The sequence below is a fragment of the Neolamprologus brichardi genome, chromosome 23 (assembly GCF_056152115.1).
Source record: "Neolamprologus brichardi isolate AB-2024 chromosome 23, ASM5615211v1, whole genome shotgun sequence".
NCBI lineage: Eukaryota > Metazoa > Chordata > Actinopteri > Cichliformes > Cichlidae > Neolamprologus > Neolamprologus brichardi.
In genome coordinates, this window is record NC_142125.1 from 40879493 (window position 1) to 40901677 (window position 22185).

At 40.8% G+C, this 22185-nt stretch overlaps 1 protein-coding gene and 1 long non-coding RNA gene across 2 annotated transcripts in view; both read left to right on the forward strand.

The window, feature by feature from the left end:
- LOC148096455 (uncharacterized) overlaps positions 1 to 22185 on the forward strand; it is a 147335-nt gene that overhangs the window by 68528 nt on the left and 56622 nt on the right. The gene's annotated exons all lie outside the window — the stretch shown is intronic.
- On the forward strand, positions 3959 to 21220 carry LOC148096461 (NLR family CARD domain-containing protein 3-like). The gene is made up of 4 exons (XM_087835691.1): positions 3959 to 4043; positions 14656 to 14937; positions 19193 to 20963; positions 21043 to 21220. Exons 2-4 carry the CDS (start codon positions 14664 to 14666, stop codon positions 21218 to 21220), a joined length of 2223 nt encoding a protein of 740 aa, XP_087691817.1. The 5' UTR covers positions 3959 to 4043; positions 14656 to 14663.

Consider the following 22185-nt stretch of genomic DNA (forward strand, 5'->3'; position numbering starts at 1 on the left):
ACAGACTGCTGCCTATGCACTTGTGCCTTAATTAAAAAACAAATATTTGATGGAAGTTGAGTCTCTGAAGGCACACAGGTGTTTGTGCCAAGCAGGAGCTCTCTTTAAAGCACTTGTTGGTAAAAATGAATCCATTTAGTGTGACTGGACCTTCATGTTCTCTACCTGATCTCCCCTCATGGCTTTTTTTTTTTTTTTACCCATGTTACACTACAGTGCTATTGATCCGTATCTTTCCCTCCCTGCTCAGCATGACCTCCATGACTGTTAGTAATAAAATGTGCGTTCCTGTGGGTCACTTTGGGTCGATAAACCTTTTGGAGAGTGTGCACACGGGAGCATCATCATCATCACAGTGGAGCTTCATCACAGCTTAATCTGTAGGAGTTGTGCGGGACTGTGGGTGTTCAGAGGATGTGAAATGGCACTGCCTCTATAATCTGAGCTTTGTCTTGGACTAGAAGAGCTAATCTGCCTATGGGGCCTCTTAAAGCAACACAACAGTCTATTCATCCAAGGCTGCTACTAAACGAGATGCGCAGATGTGGCCATACATCATTCTCCATATGTGATCCTCTCGGGCACCTGCTTTAGGCACTTGTAGCATCAAATTAATCCCCCCCCCCCCCCCCTTTTATGTGGTGTAAATGCAAATAAGGGCACAAGAGAATGAGTGTAAACTATCAAAGGTGGACAGGAGGGCAAATGATGATGAATATCCACCGCGTCACCGCTTGGGAATCTAGTCAGTCCGGTCCGAACAAGTCTTCGGCTTTCCAGTTCTCCTTTCTTCTGTTGTGTGTGTGCGCGTGTGTGCGTGCAGTTGTGTACCAGAGAGAGACCTGCTCCACAAGAAGGAGGGAGAGAGGTGCGAGAGAAAGAGGAAGGCTGCGTGTAGTTACATGCAAACTGCATCTGCATCTCTCTGAGACTGAGCTCAGTACTGCTGCTGTTAGAACACATGTTTTCAGAGCCGTTGCAGGGGGGATATGAACTTAAAAAACAACAACATGCTTGGACACTGCCAGCATCATGGACAGGTTTTTAAATCCCACACAGTTGCAAAGCAGAAGATGAAGCATTGCCAAATATGTTTCCAAACCAACTTCCTTCCAAGCCAAAGAAGAAAATGTGATGTCCAAATCACAGACAAGCAGCATCAACAGCTGTTTATGTTTTTAAACCGATTCTGCACAGAGAAGCATTTTTTGAAAACTGTATTGCTTAGGGCTGTTCGATATAACGACATGTATCAGATGACGATATAAAAACATCTTTCGTTTCATTTTACGCTATCGTTTGTTTCGTGGTGTCGCAAAATAAACTGTTTACAGCAATATTTGTTCATGTTTTGATGGTCACTGTAGTGGCTATATTCATTTCTTAAAGTTCTCTCTCTTATATTTAATATAACCACACTACGGACGGACAAGCGCCTGTTTTTATGCGTTGTCGTTAGCAATAACAACCTTCGCGTGTCCGCTTGTTTATTTTCCACATAAACCTTTCACAATAAAACTCAAGATCCTGTTGAGACTTTTCAAGATAAACTGAATCACGTGAAAGATGCAGAGTGTTTACGGATGAGAAGTAAAAAATAAAGCTTAGACTCAAACGTTAGAACAGGCTTTTCCCCGCAGCATGCCGTGGAATAAATACTCACAAAGAAAACGGCGCCGTTACAACTTATGTCTAAAAATGTATCGTTTCAATTAAAACACTCGACTCCAGGTACACTACGCCCAGCTGGAAACACTTCACGCAAGTCGAGCTGCCCGAGATTCACAGAATTTACAGAAAATGTTAAATTTTTGCAGGAGCGATTCTAGGATCAGAGCTTTGGGGGTGCTGAGCACCCAGAGAGCTGCCCAGCCAGCCAAGATACACTTTACTCGTCTCAACAAGACTTCTTCCCTGTCTCTGTCGGTCCCTGCATCCTCCCTGTCCTCATCGTCTGTTGTCTTCGTCTCCTTTATCAGTCATCATAATTTTACCATCTCTGTGCAAGTCTGCAAATTTCTTTATTAAATCATAAGATTCTTAAATTCATCAAGTCTCTCTGTGCCTGGGTCCTCGTCACAAAACATGACATCACTGTTTTGTACATTTTAACAATTTAATCTCACACTTTTTTGAAAAGTCTGTAACAAAACCATCAAATCTGATAAAGGTTATTTAAATGCCGCAAAAGAAGAATGGATTGGAATTAAAAAAAAAATACATATCCTAACCTTAATTACTGGAGGAGAATAATGAATGATGCTCATAGTGAGTAAGAAATAAACTGAGTGCATTTTTTGGAAAGAGATTCACTTTTAATGTTTTTGTATAATATAATACAGATACTTAAAAAACACTCCTGAAACAGAATAAATTATTACAAATAAATTAAAAGTGTGTGAGAAACACTGAGAAGTGTATGTGTGCTTCTGGAAAACATTTAAAGCTGCAGTACAGAATCTTTGAAACAAGCTTAAAACATTTTTAGAATATAAACACAGCATCTGCTTCTCTTTACACCTCCTCACTCCACCAGGGCTGTTTGGTTCTTTCTGATAGTGTGCAAATGTGATGTACGTACAGTGGCAGTCATACAGACAACTGGACGGTCCAAAAGTTGGCCGACCTATTACTGGCTGAGGTTTTAGTAGAGTTGTGGCTGAACCACATAAAAATATATCATTACTTTTAATCTCCCCGATCAATGATAATGTTATGTTGGAATGTTGTTAAAGAGGGTCAAAATGTTTCAACCCAGTTTGTTTTGCAGATTCTGTTTAGCAGCTTTAATATAGGGAGGACACAACTTCCAGATTGTGTGAGTAAAATCAGGTTTTTTCTCTTTGTCAGTTTAACAGTTTCTGTTGTGCCTGTCACTGTTCCCTGTCTGTTTTCTTACCTGCTTCTTCCTGACCTTGTACTTTCTCCTCACGTTCCCTCTTTCCTCTCTCCCTCTTTGGACTGACAATCATACACAAATAGATTCAATTAGATGGAAAATTAAATTAATATAAAAAAATACTATTAAGATCACTAACAAAAAGTCCTCTCTCAGTGTACTTTCAACAAAAGGAAAATAACCAAACCACACGAACATCTAAAAAAAGATAAACATTGAAACACTGATCCAACATTATTCTTGATTGACGGATCATTTGATTTTACACTTTTACCTGAATGTGGCTCCTTTTTTTGAAAAAACTTCCTTATATCCATTATAAACCTGGCTGTCTCTCTGTACACAAACACACACACACACACGCACGCACGCACACACACACACACACACACACACACACACACACACACACACACACAACAGGAGTTATAAGGTTAATGGGCATCCAGTTAGTTACAAAGTTAAAAGCAGCTGGAACAACAGCTGTTCAAACCTGAACACTTACATCAGCCAGAAGACAGAGTGAGTCCTCCATCTCTCTGAAGGAGGCCATCGTGGTGAGCACAGATGCAGCACCAGTGTGGATGTGTCCACTCTGACAGTGTCTCTCTTTCAAGTTTGTCCTCACGTTCTCAAAAAAAGAACATGTCTATGCAGATGCCCAGAGCCTAACAACACACCCGCTATAAAAACTTTTGTACCACCAGATTTTCATATACTTACATTTGAAAGTGTTCATCTCCTACATTAACTCCCGCTTCGATCACTATCATTATCAGAAAAATATCTCCTGTATGGCCCGCAATGAATCCTGGGATATGTTGGGCCACAAAGGACACACCTGACCCATCCTTCAAATTCAGGGAAATGAAGGACGCATTTGGAAGACTTCAAATTTGAACAGCCTTTGTCGTGTCCATGTGATATAATTTCCTACAAATGTGGCATTCGAAGCATCCTCTCCCTGAATTTGGAAACACCCAATGTGATGATAGAGAGCAGGAAGAACCAGTCTCAACAAGAGACACACCCACCTGATTTCCTGTAACTGCAGAGGGGAGGAGCCACCCGAGCAGGTGGGAACAGGAAGAGAAACAGCTGAGCCTCCTTCAGAGCAGCAGGAGGACGGTGGAGCTGAGGCAGGGTGAGTGTTAACACCACATTGTTGTAGTGTTGCTGTCAGAGTCTCTGAGTGTGTTTGTTTGTGTGACTGTAGAGAGAAGAAGAGTCACAGTGAGCTCTGTAGCTGTGATTGGCTCAATAATCACCTTCAATGGACTGAACGCAGAGAACGAGCCGAGGAACCTGACAAACCTGTTTGTGTGTGTGTCTGTGTGTGTGTGTGTACCTGTTTAGACATCTTTGTGAGGACAAAGAGTTGGTATGCTACTATACTTGTGGGGACTAATAGAGTCTCACAAAATGTCCGTCCCCACGAGTTTGAGGATATTTTTGAGGCTTTTTGGTGTCCTCACTAAAATCTGAAAACAAGTGTCTGTGTGTCTGTGTGTGTATGTGTCATAAAGAGAGTCGAGTTCACGGTCACACACTTTCTATCTTGTCCCGGTTCGTGATTGAGGTGAGAGACAAACGACCGCAGGTCCAAGTGCGTTAAACAATGATTTTATTAACACACGCGTGTGGGGGGATGACCACTGTCACACAATCAGTGTCGATCTCCCCCCAACAATACACCAGCAGTTGTTTTTATAATATCAGGGTATAGTTTATGACGTGCGTCGTGCGTCAAAGTAGATAGATAACATGCATCAGTTACAGTACCCACAACCATGACACATTCAAAAAGAACAGTTCCTTCCTCTGTTCCTCCGCCACCGCCAGATGCTTCCTGTTGATCTTACTCTCGCTTACTTCTGGAACTAAACTGTCACTTATGCAGGCCCAAAATAAATGCAGTTACAAGCAGGACCAAGTCTATATACTATGTATGTATGTGCAGGCAAACTATATGTGTCTCGACCTCAGTGCATTTTTTAGAAGTATACTTGTTCTGAGTCATCTGTTACCAGGCAAACTCCAATGTAGCAGGTTGCTAAATACACACGGGCCTCTATTCGGGCCTGTTTCTAGATTATATGTGGTGTATATGCATTGTAAGCATGTATGCAATCTTCCATAGCTCTAGGCCACTTTACTCAATAGCTCGGTCGGACGTCGCGCCGACCGAAGCTTCTGACCATCAATTAACTAACCGAGCTTCAACTCTTGAATAAGCACAAACATGCAATGTGTATCAAATGATTACAGTTGCACCTACAATGAAAGATTAGTATGTGATTATGCTAACACCTGAAATACAGACTTTAATGTAAGATCAACAGCTTCAATAAATGCTTTGATGAAATGATAATTAATGCAATAGTAATCATAATGGTTTTGAATAGTAACAGTAAAATAATTTCCTAATTTCCACAATCTCAGAGGCTGTATCCCAATTCTTCAGAGCCCCTCTGATGACATGGTCCAAAAAATAAATCAATTGTGCCCACAAAATGCTAATTTGTGGGCACGAAACACTTGACCAATAACCGTGATCCTTCCCAGGCCCTTGCAGTTGGTTGACAATAAAATCTATCCCGGCGTCCAGGTCCTGTAAAGCAACTGGGCTCTCAGTATCCTGTTTAAATGTCTCTCCGTAATAATGGTTCCTTGCATTGCAGGCTTTTCAAAATGCATTTGTAGCTCATTCCCAGCCTAAAATAAAACTCAATCATACGGTCTCTGTCCACGGTGTATAGGTTTAGCCTACTCTCATGCTTATGTCTCTACGCAGCTGTCCAGGAATTGTATCAATATGATGTGCGCACGTTATCTATTTCGTTGCCACAAATGTGTAATTCATTGCCACGTTATACCCATTTCGTGCCCACAAATTAGCATTTCGTGCGCACGTTATACCTATTTCATGCCCTCGAAAATACTATTTTGAGGGCACGAAATAGTATTTTGTGGCCACAATTTATTTATTTTTTGGACCATGTCATCAGAGAGGCTCCGTACAATTCAGGTTCTGCAGCCTCAAAGTACGCAGCCTCAACAGTCCTCAAGGGCCGCGTACTCAAAGACCGCTAAGGCCGGAAGTGCGAGGCTTGTGAAATGGGCGGTCTAGCCTCCGGCGTGCTGCCCAGGTTGCCTAGCAACCATGATACTAACAGCTGGAAACGTTTCACACAGCTTTGTTTGACAGAAATGAAGGAGAACATATTTTTGTTTGTTTGTTTCTACATGAGCTTTGTGTGATTTGATAAGTATCTGAGGCTGAGACCACAGGACTGTAAAACATGATTGTTGGGCTTCATTTCTGTACTGAACAGTTATTTTAAGATTAGCTAGTAAATAACAATTAGCTAATGTTGTTCATGAGACTAAAGTCATCTCACTGTGGTAATGTAAATATAATATGGCCAGTATTATATATACTGTCAGATTATTATGATATATTACAGCAGTGAGTTTGAACTCTGTGTCAAAGATTCAAGTTGCAGTTATTTATATTTCCTGTCACCTTAAATCTTCACTCAAAGACGAGCATCTTTGACAGTGTATATACAGATGTATCATATATATGAGAGAAATATTGTTCGTTTAATTTGTTGGCATTACTAAATGTGGCTCAATGCTTACATATACGTGTAAAAACAAAATGTACGAGCTGTGATAACTGTGTCTGATAGAATGAAGAGTAGACTGATATATTAAATATTCCTTTATTGGGTGAGAAAATCAGACCATGTCATAACTGCTTTAAGTCATACAGAATAGATATCAGAGGCTTAAACAGGCCGACTTCTGCTAAATGGGTCAAACTGGGCAGCAAGTATATAAACACATAACATCCTTATAGAATATGATGTAACACTATAGATCAACTTACCTCAGAATATATAAAGCATATAAACAATTACAGCAATATGATGCAACAAACACAGCAGTGCTACTGATCCAAAATACTCAAAGCTTCATAGAACTGAAACAAACATTTATTTTTAGCTCCATTCTGCTGCTGATACATACTTTAGGTTTCTGAACATTAAACTTGTTGCTGCCTTTCATAGTGTGTAACTTGAAGGCCCTGAGTACTTTCTCCCACACTGAAAACACTGGGATAATCAAATTATTTGAACATTACCTAATAAGACTGATTCAGGACAGAATTAGTTATGTTAAACTTTTCTAGCAGTCCTTCACAAACAGGGAACAGTCTGTCTATTCTCTCCATCTGTCAGCTGCTGCTGGCTCTTCCTCCTCCTCTTCCTCACACACTGCTGAGTTTGTCCTGGTGGATCATCAGGGGTGCAAAGCCTCACAGATGATGTGCAGCAGTGGGTCCCTCAGTCTGTCCTCACTCTGGACACTTGCAGTTGTCACACATGGAAATCAAATGTGTGATAAGCTGCAGGATTCAAACACAAGTGTAACTTATAAATACATGTTCATACTTTTATTCCACAATCAGAGAGAAAGAAACAGAGAGAGAGAGTGCAGGACAGACAGACAGGTGACAGTCTCAGGTGTATACACTGCTACAAAACAGCACAAGAAAAGGAGGATTTAGTGTTTGTGTTATTACGAGTGCTAAACAAGAAGAGTTCCCAGATGGTACAGTGGACACATGTGTGACTCCTGTGATTAAAGCATCTTTCTTTCAGCTTAACGAGTGAACCGTCAGCTCATTCAAACACACGTTAAAGTCCATTTGGCTCGACACCACCGAACAGAGGCAGCAATATAACATAGCTAACATTAACAATGCAGTGAATCCTGCTTGTGCCGTGATATTCAGGACTGCAAACCGAGCAGCATCACTGACTTTCAGCTTGTTGTGTTTGTGGATATATGACTAACTCTAATTATCAACAAAATCATCACATTCTCTGTAAGATTAAGATTGACTATTGAACGGCGCATATTTTGAAGTAAAGGTTTTAAAACCAAGTTAGTACAAACATCACTAATGTCACATAACTCTGCTGACATGTGGCCAACAGGAATGTTTTAATGTTCTTCACTATTAAACATTCGCACATAAATAAGTGACACAATATTCAGTACTTACTTTCAAAAGTTTACTCTTTGGCCGCTCCGCTTCAGGTTTTTTTCCGAACAAAATATCCACACCCACCACCGCGCTATGAATTGTGGGATATATGGGACCATGAAGTCTACACCGGACCACACTTCTAATTTGGGGAAATGAACTGCGCATTTGGAGTACACTTCGAATTGAACAGAGGTGGCAAAAGTACAGTCAGGGGTTCATCCTACAGCACGATAATGACCCAAAACATCAGTCCAAGCTGTGCCAGAACTACCTCAGGAAAAAAGAACAAGATGGTGAGCTTGAAAACATGGAGTGTCCAGCACAGTCTCCAGACTGAAACCTCATCGAGCTGGTTTGAACTGGACAGAAGACTGAAAGCAAAGCTCTCCCGGAGCTGCTTTATTGGTCGCCGTGCCGATGGGATAGCCCCGAAGCATTGCTTGGAGTTAAATTACATCTACCTGATGTGTTGGACCCCATTTTTACCCAGGATTTATGTGTGGACACCTTGACTGCAAATCTTAATAATACACTTCTTGAACTACTGAACTCTGTTGCTCCCGTAAGGACGTTGAAATGTCCAAAAAAGGAACCCTATGCCTTGGTTCTGAACTTGAGAAGAAATTGTAGAAAAGCCGAGCGTCACTGGAGATCTTCCAGACTAGAAGTATTTCTCCAGGCTTGGAGGGACTCATTGTCTTCTCTTCAATCAGCGATGTCGACAGCGAAAGCAAATTATTTCTCAAATCTCATCATGAGCCATAAACATAACTCAAAAGTCTTATTCAACACAGTGTCGCAGCTTACAGAGAGTAAGTCAACTCTCTGCTGCTCTAATTTGATAGCTCATGACTTTCTTACGTTTTTCAGAGACAGGGCTGCAACACTTAGGAATCAGATTACTCCCTCCTCAAGCTGTTCATTAGACTACTCAGCTGCTTTGCCTGTTGGTGCTGGTAAACTGTTCTCTGACTTCAAGGTGATTTCCCTGTAGAGATGGCACGATACCACTTTTTTATGTCCGATACCGATATCATAAATTTGGATATCTGCCGATACCGATATGAATCTGATATAGTGTATTTTTTAATCAATAAAACTGTTTTTTTAAATATCTTGCTTTTTTTTTTTTTTTATCAATCTAATAAACTTAAACCTACTCCATCCTCCCTATTCTGGTATTTTAAAGAGTAAGCAACCTAACTAATAGGGCTCTAATACTCCCAGAAAAAAAATAAATAAATAAAAAAGAGAGAACCACCCCCACCTCATAATGCTTTATTGACGTAATCAACTTTAATTTGATGCAGTGTGAAAAAAAGTCACAGAAATCAATTATTTTTCAGGAAATATTAAATAGATTCAACATCTTTCTTCAACAGATTTGCAGACTGCACAGATGGTTCCCAAAGGAAAAAGTACTATAGCTTACTAGGGTATATTAGACTTAACAGTTACTATATACAATAATGGACTTCTATCCATTTTACATCAGATTAAAACTTTGGGTGTAAGATTCAGATAATTATTTATTAAAAGCTAGACATTTTAAATGAGAATAAGAAAGAAAAGTATGTCTTTGTGCCCCCTTTTCCCTGTTAAAGCCCTATCGGCCCCCCTGGCTAAACTTTGCTAGATCCGCCCCTGCACAGTTACAATCCATCAGCTACATAGAAAAGGATCCTGGTTAGGGATGGGTATTGATAAGATTTTCACGATTCCGATTCCATTTTCGATTCTGTTTAACGATTCGATTCTTTATCGATTCTCTTAGCGATTCTTTTTAAAAAAAAGGAGAACACTAAGGTCGATTAGCTTAGAACTTTGTTTTATATCTTCTCTTTGAACAAGATAGAAATTTAGGAGTAACATGGCCTTACAAACCCAACAGTGAGATCTTAAGAGATCTACAGCCTATGGCTCTTCAATGGGGTGTCACAAGGTCCCCAGGAAAAAAAATTGTAAATGTAAAATAATAAAATAAATATTCTTCTGTTGCAATAACAAAGTTCAATTCAATTCAATTCAATTTTATTTATATAGCGCCAAATCACAACAAAAGTCGCCTCAAGGCGCTTCATAGATACAGAGAAAAGCCCAACAATCATATGACCCCCTATGAGCAAGCACTTTGGCGACAGTGGGAAGGAAAAACTCCCTTTTAACAGGAAGAAACCTCCGGCAGAACCAGGCTCAGGGAGGGGCGGCCATCTGCTGCGACCGGTTGGGGTGAGAGAAGGAAAACAGGATAAAAGACATGCTGTGGAAGAGAGACAGAGATTAATAACAGATATGATTCAATACAGAGAGGTCTATTAACACATAGTGAGTGAGAAAGGTGACTGGAAAGGAAAAACTCAATGCATCATGGGAATCCCCCGGCAGCCTACATCTATTGCAGCATAACTAAGGGAGGATTCAGGGTCACCTGGTCCAGCCCTAACTATATGCTTTAGCAAAAAGGAAAGTTTTAAGCCTAATCTTAAAAGTAGAGATAGTGTCTGTCTCCCGAATCCAAACTGGAAGCTGGTTCCACAGAAGAGGGGCCTGAAAACTGAAGGCTCTCCCTTCTCCCTCCCAGAATAACATAAATTATTCTGTAGCAGTTAAACAAGAATATCCAGTAATGTCCCTGCCTACAATTAAACTGTGGTCAGTATTAGGACCCTACATTCTGTTTCTTTTAAATACTTCATTGACGACCGGAGACTTTCCTGAATGTTTTAAATCAGCTGTGGTAGTACCAATCTTTAAAAAGCCTGGACTGGAGTTTGACATGGTCGCAAATAGGGCAGGGTATCGTCACTGATTTCTAGAATCGATTTGATTCCGATTCACAAGGTCCTGAATCAATTCGATCCACGATTCAATTCAATTCGATTCAATTCGATTTGAATCTGGGAAATTTTGCCTCAGACAGTCAGAAATATTATAATTCAGATCAGTATATTTACATATTTTTGTATCTATAAAAAGGAAGCTGACACTCGCAAGACTTTATCAAAGGTGTGAGCATCACAGCAGAGGCCTTTGTGTCAAAGTAGCTGAAGATAAAACGAAGAAAAACATGAAGGTGGTTTTCCTGTTCTGGGATTTTATAAAAATATTCTGCAGTAGATCAAAAACGAAAGAAAACCATTAATCAACATATGAACATTACCTCTGAAGTTACAGCGGTTTTATTAGAGACACAGCTGAGCGTTTTGCATAATTTTCAAATGTTTAAATTTGTTCAGAAGCCTGTTGAACGGCAGAAATTAGGTTTTCTTTTCGGAAGTAAGTAAAAGGAAAAAAACAGCGGCTGACAGGCTGTAAGCAATGGTAGACTTGTGCGTAACAAGCAAGCGAATAATGCAGAAAACAGATTTTAAGACAGGAAACTGTGAGAGAGAGAGAGAGCGAGAGAGAGAGAGAGAGAGAGCGGTGCATGAAGTGGGATTTTATCCTGGTGGAAGCAAAACAGCAAAAGTCAGAGTGAGTTCATGATGATGTTTATGTGAAGCGTAGTTTGGATCTTCTTTTGCTGCTGGTTCAGTCAATATTGTTTGGAGAGAGATCAAACTAACAGCTTCAGAATCAGCGCAAAAAGGACGTAAACACAAAGCTCGGAGCCGCCGAAACATCAGAATCAACGAGCTTTCAGCCCCGACCATGTCCGTGCCATTGGGTGAGAAAGGCGACATCTCACTGATTCTGATGCGTCGGCGGGTCCGAGCTTTGTGTTTACGTCTTTGTGCAGAATCCGTGTTCCTGCTCTCATTTACTGTTTCAGCTGTTTGGTGGTTGTTAAAGTTTTGTGAGGTTCAACCTGAGATTCTGGCGTTTCTGGCAAAATAAAATTATATTAAAAAATCGATTCAGGATTTTAATGAATCGATATCACGTTATTCAAGCCAGAATCGATTTTAATTGATAAATCGATTATCAAAACCCATCATTAGTCGCAAACTATAGACCCATCTCACATCTGTCTTTTTTATCTAAAATCTGTGAAAAAGTGTTTTTTAAGCAGCTCACTGAGCATCTGTCAACTAACAATCTGTTTGAACCATTTCAGTCTGCTTTTAGACCAAATCACTCCACAGAAACAGCTTTAGTCAAAGTGGTAAATGATCTGCTGGTAAATGCAGACAACGATCGCACTTCAGTTTTATTACTGCTGGATCTAAGTGCTGCGTTTGACACTGTGCATCACTGCATTTTATTGGATAGGCTTGAACATTTTATTGGAATTACAGGAAATGTTTTGTCATGGCTGAGATCTCACCTGTTTGGGAGGTCTCAGACTGTTAGTTTTAAAAACGATCTCTCCGAGACTTGTGCAGTGAGGTATGGGGTCCCTCAGGGCTCCGTACTTGGACCATTGCTGTTTTCTATGTACCTGCTGCCTCTTGGTGTTCTTTTACGTTCTTTTAATGTAACCTTTCATTGTTACGCTGATGACCTGCAGCTTTATGTTCCTTTAACCATTGGAAATTGTGCTGAAGTCTCTAAACTAGAATGTTGTTTATCTGCAATTAAGGGCTGGTTATCGGACAATTTCTTGCTCCTAAATACTGATAAGACAGAGTTGATGGTCATTGGGCCACACAAATTTCAGCACTTGTCCCAAAATTTGATCTTGAGAATTGATGACAGTGTCATAAATTGCAGGAACAAGGTAAAAAACTTGGGCGTGTGGTTCGACATGGTGCTCTCCTTTGAATCTCATGTAAAAGAGATAACAAAGACCGCCTTTTATCATTAGAGGAACATCGCCAGAATCAGACAAGTTTTGTCAAGCGACACTGCAGAGGTTCTTGTCCATGCATTTGTGTCTTCCCGCATTGATTATTGTAATGCTCTTCTTTTTGGGCTACCAAAGAAAAGTTTTAGAGGTCTGCAGATGGTGCAAAATGCAGCTGCTCGCATTTTAACAAGAACTGGGAAATTTGAGCACATTAGCCCTGTTCTGAGATCTCTTCACTGGCTACCTTGTCAGGTTCGAGCAGATTTTAAGGTCCTGCTGCTCACCTACAAGGCTTTAAACGGATTGGCACCTTCATACCTCTCCGACCTTTTACACCTTTATGTTCCATCTCGTGCTCTCCGATCTCAGGACTCTGGTCTTCTAAAAGTTCTTGGAGCCAGAACAAAGACAATTGGAGAGCTTTTTCTTTTCATGCTCCGTTTCTGTGGAACAACCTCCCTCAAGATATTCGGCAGGCTGCTCTGTGGAGGTTTTTAAAACCAAGTTGAAGACACATTTGTTCACCTGATCCTACATGTCTTAATTCTATGGCTTTTAGTTTTTACATTTTTATTGTTTTTAACTTGTATTGTGTCTTTTACCTGTATTGCTATGTATCGCTTTTATTTTATTTATCTCTTTAGTTGTACAGCACTTTGTTTGAAAGTGCTTTACAAATAAAGTTATTATTATTACTATTATTACAAGGTCCACATTTATGGGAACATCTGCTACAGATATGGGAGAATATTTGATTTCTATTGTAGACAGAAGCCACGGGTGTGTTCAGTCAAACGTTTAGAATAAACTTTGGTCTATAAATGTGTTTCATGATTTATTTTTAACTCCAACTGCTTATTTGTACTATGTTTTCATTTCAGAGTGCAATGAGAAATAAAAAGGATATTTTCAATAAAACTGTCACGATCCTGGGTCTGTGACTCAGTGTTTTCTGTTTTGTATTGTTAATCTTTGATTTCATGATGCATCTTTGTTTATTCTTACGTTTTGGTTCTGTGTTTTGTTGTACCTCTAAGTTCAGTCTATGTATTTCCTGCTTTGTTGTGAAGGTCCGTGTCTCATGTCAGTGTGTTTAGTTTGCGTTTCCTCTGTCTCGTCTTGTCAATCACTCCCAGCTGTGTCCTCCTTCTGTGTCTCATTCCCTCGTTATCCCTCTGTGTATTTAAGCCTTGTGTTTGCCTCTGTTAGTTGCTGGTTCGTCTGCGTGTCTGTCAGGGTCCTGGGTCTCCTGATCTAGTGTTTTCAGTTCTTTGTGATTTTTGTATTATGTCAGTTTCATTTGTGAGTTATTCTATGCTTCCTAGGTTTTGATTCCCTGCCCCCCTTGTTTCTCTGTGCACTCTGTTCTGTGTTTAGTCTTCTCTGTCCATTTGTTCCACCCTGTGTTGTTGACCTCTGTGTCTCCCTCTGTGTAACTGTCTATATAGTGATGTGTTGTGGTGCTTTGCTCCCACCCCTTGTGCTCCGTGTTTTCATCTTCCCTTCGTGTACTTCTTCATATTCGTGTACTGTTAGTTTTCCCAGTTTGGGTTTTTGCTTAGTTTCCATGCTCACCTTCGCCATTTCTGTTTGTATCACCATGTGATGAATAAACTCACTTGCATCTAAGCTGCCTTCATAAAGAGTCTTTTAATAATTTACACACGGCTCACAAACCGTGACAAAAACACTGGAAAAATTGGGCTGTTCTAAAACGTTTGACGGGTAGTGTATATATTTAGTTTATATATTTTCTTTATTTATAATAGTTTATTTATATTGTAGCAAAGTGTTACTTGGACACTTCTCTATGTGCTTCTTTATGTGCAATTTTGTTGCATTCTGAGCCTTAGAAATTTATTGGTGGTAGTGATGAACTGCTGTTAGAATCAAGTTAAATTCTGATAAATCAGACAATTACCTCTCCAGCTGTTGTTACAGTCTTTGTTTATCGGATCCTTACAGGGTAAAAGATGACGACACCTAAAGAAATCCTTCTGGGGACTTTGAAGGATTTGGGACGTGATGACTTTGAAGAATTTAAGTGGCATCTGAAGAACGGGTCTGTAGAAGGTTTACCAGCAATCCCAGAGAGTGAACTGGAGAATGCAGAGAGGACGAACATAGTGGATCTGATGTTTGATACCTACTCTATCAACACTTTTGAAGTCGCTAAAAATCTTTTGGGGAGGATAAACAGGAATGATCTGTTGGAGAATTTAAATAAAACCGTCCCAGAAACCAAAGGTAAGCAGGGAATGACTAAACAAAAGACACATAAACAATAAAAACATTAGCTAACATTACAGAGGTGCCATAAGCATCCATATAAATAATAAATCCAAAACACTTGCCAACACTTTCAGGAGGGAGAGACTGCAGAAAGCCAACAGTTTCTATGTGTTTTATGCATCTGCACAAATAACCTCCTGTGTACACATGAATATCTGCTCTTTGGGTTGGTTTGATTAAAATGGGACCAGCAGCAGGTTTTCTGCCCATTTTACAGATTTATATTGTCCGATTGGTTTTAGAGCTGATTTATCAACAATGCTTTTTATTATGGTTGAGAAACAGGACACTAAGGTGATTGATCAAAGGTTGGGGGAAAGCCACAGTTCTCCTTATTTGACTGAAATCTGAGCTCATGTTTTTTCTTCTGCAGCTTTCTGGGAGATTCCACTTCAGCCTTCTGCTGACAACGCTCCCGTTACCATGCTTCCCTTAGGCAGCATCATTAGAAGACATAGCATACATTTACACTGCTATGCAGATGACACCCAGCTCCATCTGTCCATGAAGCCAGATAACACACACCAATGAGTTAAACTGCAGGAATGTCTTAAAGACATAGGGACCTGGATGGCCGCTAACTTTCTGCTTCTTAATTCAGATAAAACTGAGGTTATTGTACTCGGCCCTGAAAAGCTTAGAAATATGGTATCTAACCAGATTCTTATTCTGGATGGCATTACCTTGGCCTCCAGTAACGCTGTGAGGAACCTTGGAGTCATTTTTGACCAGGACATGTCCTTCAACTCACATATTAAACAAATATGTAAGACTGCGTTCTTCCATTTGTGCAACATCTCTAAAGTTAGAAATATCCTGTCTCAGAGTGACGCTGAAAAACTAGTTCTGTCATGGTCCTGGGTCGTTCAGCGTTTTGTTTCATTTTTCGTATCACCTTATGTACTTTGTGTTAATTCTGATTTTGTATTAGTTCTTAGGGTTGAATCTGGCGGTTAGTGTTTTATGATCTCTACCTGTGTCTCTCCTCTGTGTTCTGTTCGTGTCCCCGAGTTTGTGTTGTAAAACAGTCTGTTTCCTGTTTTACTTTGAAGGTTTGTGTCTCGTCTTGTGAATTAGGATCAGCTGTGCTCCCCTCCTGTGTGTCATTCCCTCATTACCTTGTGTGTATTTATAGTGTGTGTCTGCCTGTGTTCCTCGTTGTGTCGTCTGCATTACTGTGTTAATCAGTGTTACTACGCGTCTCTCCATCCAGCCTTCTTTGTGTCATCTCTGTGTATTCCCCGCTGTCCTTATGTTTTCAGGTTTGTCTGTTACAGTGGCTTGCAAAAGTATTCGGCCCCCTTGAACTTTTCCACATTTTGTCACATTACAGCCACAAACATGAATCAATTTTATTGGAATTCCACGTGAAAGACCAACACAAAGTGTTGTACACGTGAGAAGTGGAACGAATATCATACATGACTCCAAACATTTTTTACAAATAAATAACTGCAAAGTGGGGTGTGCGTAATTATTCAGCCCACTTTGGTCTGAGTGCAGTCAGTTGCCCATAGACGTTGCCTGATGAGTGCTAATAACTAAATAGAGTGCACCTGTGTGTAATCGAACAAGGCCGAACAAGGAGAGCGCTGATCAGAAATGCAGCCAAGAGGCCCGTGGTGACTCTGGATGAGCTGCAGAGATCTACAGCTCAGGTGGGGGAATCTGTCCATAGGACAACTATTAGTCGTGCACTGCACAAAGTTGGCCTTTATGGAAGAGTGGCTAGAAGAAAGCCATTGTTAACAGAAAACCATAAGAAGTTCTGTTTGCAGTTTGCCACAAGCCATGTGGGGGACACAGCAAACGTGTGGAAGAAGGTGCTCTGGTCAGATGAGACCAAAATGGAACTTTTTGGCCAAAATGCAAAACGTTATGTGTGGCAGAAAACTAACACTTCACATCACTCTGAACACACCATCCCCACTGTCAAATATGGTGGTGGCAGCATCATGCTCTGGGGGTGCTTCTCTTCAGCAGGGACAGGGAAGCTGGTCAGAGTTGATGGGAAGATGGATGGAGCCAAATACAGGGCAATCTTGGAAGAATACCTCTTGGAGTCTACAAAAGACTTGAGACTGGGGCAGAGGTTCACCTTCCAGCAGGACAACGACCCTAAACATAAAGCCAGGGCAACAATGGAATGGTTTAAAACAAAACATATCTGTGTGTTAGACTGGCCCAGTCAAAGTCCAGATCTAAATCCAATCGAGAATCTGTGGCAAGATCTGAAAACTGCTGTTCACAAACGCTGTCCATCTAATCTGACTGAGCTGGAGCTGTTTTGCAAAGAAGAATGGGCAAGGATTTCAGTCTGTAGATGTGCAAAGCTGGTAGAGAAGACCCTAAAAGACTGGCAGCTGGAACTGCAGCAAAAGCTGGTTCTACAAAGTATTGACTCAGGGGGCTGAATAATTACGCACACCCCACTTTGCAGTTCTTTATTTGTAAAAAAATGTTTGGAATCATGTATGATTTTCGTTCCACTTCTCACGTGTACACCACTTTGTGTTGGTCTTTCACCTGGAATTCCAATAAAATTTATTCATGTTTGTGGCTGTAATGTGACAAAATGTGGGAAAGTTCAAGGGGGGCGAATACTTTTGCAAGCCACTGTAGTTTTTCCAGTTTAGGTTCATGTTTAGTTCTTCCCTCACCTTGGTTTGTTCACTGTAAATAAAACCTCACTCTCCACCACTGTCTGCAACTTGTGTCCTCATTTAACTCCACCGCACAACTGCTGCCCCAGCTGTGACAAGTTTATGCATTTATTACTTCCAGGCTGGACGACTGTAATTCATTATTATCAGGAAGTCCTAAAAACTCGCTGAAAAGCCTTCAGTTAATCCAAAATGATGCAGCAAAAGTCCTGACAGGCACTCGAAAGAGAGAGCACATTTCTCCTGTATCGGCTTCCTGTTAAATCCAGAATTGAATTCAAAATCCTGCTCCTCACATACAAGGTCTAAAATAATCAGGCCCCATCTTACCTTAATTACCTTGTAGTACCATACCACCCTATAAGAGCACTTTGCTCTCGCTCTGCAGGCCTACTTGTTGTTCACAGAGTATTTAAAAGTAGAATGGGAGGCAGAGCCTTCAGTTTTCAGGACCCAAAAAGATAGTTGGGGTTTTTTCTGTTGTATTATTGTAGGTTCTTTATCTTACAATATAAAGCACATTGGGTGACTGTTGTTGTTATTTGGAGGAATTAAAAAAAAAAATTATACTTGAAATTCTTTCATTTATTCATTACTGGCTCCATAGTGTTGTTTATGTAATATGTGAAATGTTGCTAGTATTAATTTGGTGCCGTATAAATAAACAAATCGAATGTGTCTCTATAAAACCTGCCCTCAGTTATAACCCAAGTGTCAGGGCTCAATGGCTCATGAAAAGGAATGGAGTCAAGCAAGGAAGAAAGAAACGGAGGCTGAGTGACTTTTAACAGAAATGTATTTTACTAGATTTCTTGACGGAGAAAGCTGAGACACGGCTAAATTCAACAGCAAGCGAGGTATTATGAGAAGTGCAGAGCTGAGGCCAGAACATAAGCGGAGGCAGGTCAAAGGAACAACAGGGGCAGAAACGGGCGAATAGAAACTATCCAGGATCACTGGAACAAAGGAGATAATAATCAGAGTGGTCCAGAGTGTAGTGAATGAGTCCAAGATTTAAAAACTAAGAGGTGTTACGTGGCTGCAGGTGGAGATCAGCTGGAGGAGGAGATGAATTAAATCTGGGTACAGAGTGAGATGTGGGTGCACAGGGAGGCAGGCAGGTGAGAATGGCAGTTTGCAAGAGTGAGTTTTCCCAGCAGTGGCAGGCCAGAATCCTGAGGCGTGACTTATGGCGAGAGTTGGAAGATATATCCAGGTGCCGACTAGGGAACAGGAAAAGAGGGTTACGCGAAACATGCTGAGAAACACAAGACAAAATGTGAGGCAGAGAACTGACTGTGGTAAACAGACAATCTGGAGATGGTTCATTGTGAGTGCTGCTCATGAATACTGCCGGAGTAATTGGCAACAGGTGAGGAGCAGGGAGGAGTGAGGAGGGCTCCACCCGGGGGAGGAGAGCTGATGCTGTGGAAAGTTACTCAGACTCACTCGGATCATGACACCAAGAGTCTAGTGAACTGAACACATAACCACAGTAACCAGAATGCAGTTTTCTCATTTGTGTCATTTGCTGTTTATTCATGCAGAGATTCTCACTGACTGTCAGCTCAAACTCAAGTCAGACCTGAAGCAGAAGTTCCAGTGTGTGCTTGAAGGGATTTCTACAACAGAAAACCAGACCCTTCTGAGTCAGATCTACACAGAGCTCTACATCACACGGGGAGGGACTGCAGAGGTCAATGATGAACATGAGGTCAGACAGATTGAAACAGCATCCAGGAAACCAGACAGACCAGAAACAACCATCAGACAAGAAGACATCTTTAAACTCCCACCTGGAAGAGATAAACCAATCAGAACAGTACTGACAATGGGAGTGGCTGGCATTGGGAAAACAGTCCTAACACAGAAGTTCACTCTGGACTGGGCTGAAGGCAAAGCCAACCAGGACATCCAGTTCATGTTTCCATTCACTTTCAGAGAGCTGAATCTGCTGAAAGAGGAAAAGTTCAGCCTGGTGGAACTTGTTCATCACTTCTTTACTGAAACCAAAGAAGCAGGAATCTACATCTTTGAAGACTTCCAGGTTGTGTTCATCTTTGATGGTCTGGATGAGTGTCGACCTCCTCTGGACTTCCACAAAACTACAATCCTGACTGACCCTAGAAAGTCCACCTCAGTGGATGTGCTGCTGATAAACCTCATCAGGGGGAAACTGCTTCCCTCTGCTCGCCTCTGGATAACCACACGACCTGCAGCAGCCAATCAGATCCCTCCTGACTGTGTTGGCGTGGTGACAGAGGTCAGAGGGTTCACTGACCCACAGAAGGAGGAGTACTTCAGGAAGAGATTCAGAGATGAGGAGCAGGCCAGCAGCATCATCTCCCACATCAAGACATCACGAAGCCTCCACATCATGTGCCACATCCCAGTCTTCTGCTGGATCACTGCTACAGTTCTGGAGTTTGTCATGAAGAACAAAGAGAGCGAAGATCTGCCTAAGACTCTTACAGAGCTCTACCTACGCCTTGTGCTATTTCACCTAAAAACGAAGGACATCAAGTATGATGGAGGAGCTGAGACAGAGTCGTGCAGGAAGATCATTGAGTCTCTGGGAAAACTGGCTTTTGATCAGCTGCAGAAAGGAAACCTGATCTTCTATAAATCAGACCTGACAGAATGTGGCATCGATATCAGGGCAGCCTCAGTGTACTCAGGAGTGTTCACACAGATCTTTAAAGCTGATGAGTGCCACATGTTCAACAACGTTGTTTACTGTTTTGTCCATCTGAGCATTCAGGAGTTCTTTGCTGCTCTTCATGTCTATCTGACCTTCATCAACTCTGGAGTCCACCTGCTTAAGAAACAATCTCCTCACTTTAAAATTTTCCAGAAAACACTTACTGTAAAAGACTTCTACCAGAGTGCTGTGGACAAAGCCTTAGAGAGTCCAAATGGACACCTGGACTTGTTCCTCCGCTTCCTCCTGGGTCTTTCACTGCAGACCAATCAGGAACTCCTATGCATGCTGACACAGACAGGAAGTAGCTCACAGACCAATCAGGAAACAGTTCAGTACATCAAGAAGAAGCTCAGTGGGAAACTGTCTGTAGAGAAAAGCATCAACCTGCTCCACTGTCTGAATGAACTGGATGATCGTTCTCTAGTGGAGGAGATCCAACAGTCCCTGAGTTCAGGACGTCTCTCCACAGATCAACTGTCTCCTGCTCAGTGGTCGGCTCTGGTCTTCATCTTACTGTCATCAGATCTGGATGAGTTCGACCTGAAGAAATACTCCCGTTCAGAGAAGGCATTTTTGAAGCTGCTGCCAGTGGTCAAAGCATCCAAGAAAGTGCTGTAAGTGAATCTATGAACAAATATGTTTAATAATGCTAGATGAATAAAAGAATATGTCTCCATTGTTATTCTTCCTCAGGCTGACAGATTGTAAACTCTCAAAAAGAAGCTTTGAAGCTTTGTCTGAAATTCTCAGCTCCCCATCCAATCATCTGAGAGAGCTGGACCTGAACTCAAACAAGCTGCAGGATTCAGAATTGGATTTGCTGTGTGTTGGATTAAAGAGTCCTGACTGTAAACTTGAAACTCTCAGGTAAGGATACAGACTTTTTGACTCTTAAATCTGTAAGTTTATCTTGATGCGGAAGTTCAAAGTCAGCACAATTTTCCTTTTAAGTTCCTGAGTTTATATTTTTGACTGTCAGGTTGTCTGGACAGATGTTTTTATTTTTTATTTTTTTACTTGTCCCTAAAGTCAGAACTAAACCCACATGTAGATGACTTTCTGTTACTGGAATAGCCTTCTTGAAGACAGCAGTGTGTTTTCATGCTTTTAAAGCCAAACTCACCTTTCTGACCTGGCTTTCATTTATTATCTATTTTTATTTGTTTATTATATATTTATTTCTACTGTTTAACTGCTGCTCACATCTTTTATCCTCCTTTTTTAATTGTTCATTTCTTTTTACCCAGTGTTTCTATATTGCACTTTGTATTTGTCATCTATATTTATCATGCACTACTTTGCTCATTTATTGTTTGGTTTAATGTTATTAAATTACTTTTGGTATTCTTTACGGCCAAAAAGACACGGCTCAAAAGTGGTCTTTTTACTTTAAAAAAATGATCTTTATTTTACATATCCAGATATGGAGACCTGAACACACAACACACAACCCCAGGTCTGAAGCACAAAACAGGAAGCCTTGTCATTTATATAGACGTCACACACACTTTAAGTTTCGATCAAACACTCTGCTTAGTTTCACTTTTCGTCTGCAAAAGCATGCAATTTCCTGTCAGTCCTGTCGGCACAGAGTGTACTCAGAGTTGGGCCTTTCTTATAAAGCAATATAATCAGCTTATAAGTATTTAAGATTATAAATTTAAACCTCAACAATGTTCTTACCTGGTTTGTTTGTTTGTTTGTTTGTTTGTTTTGCTCAGTTCTGTTTTTCTGAGGTTTTTTAAGTTATTAAATTTGTAACTGTAGTGATTTGTGTGTGTGACAGAGAGGCACTGCTAGGGATTTTTGACACAAGTTGTTCTTGTAAAATCAGTC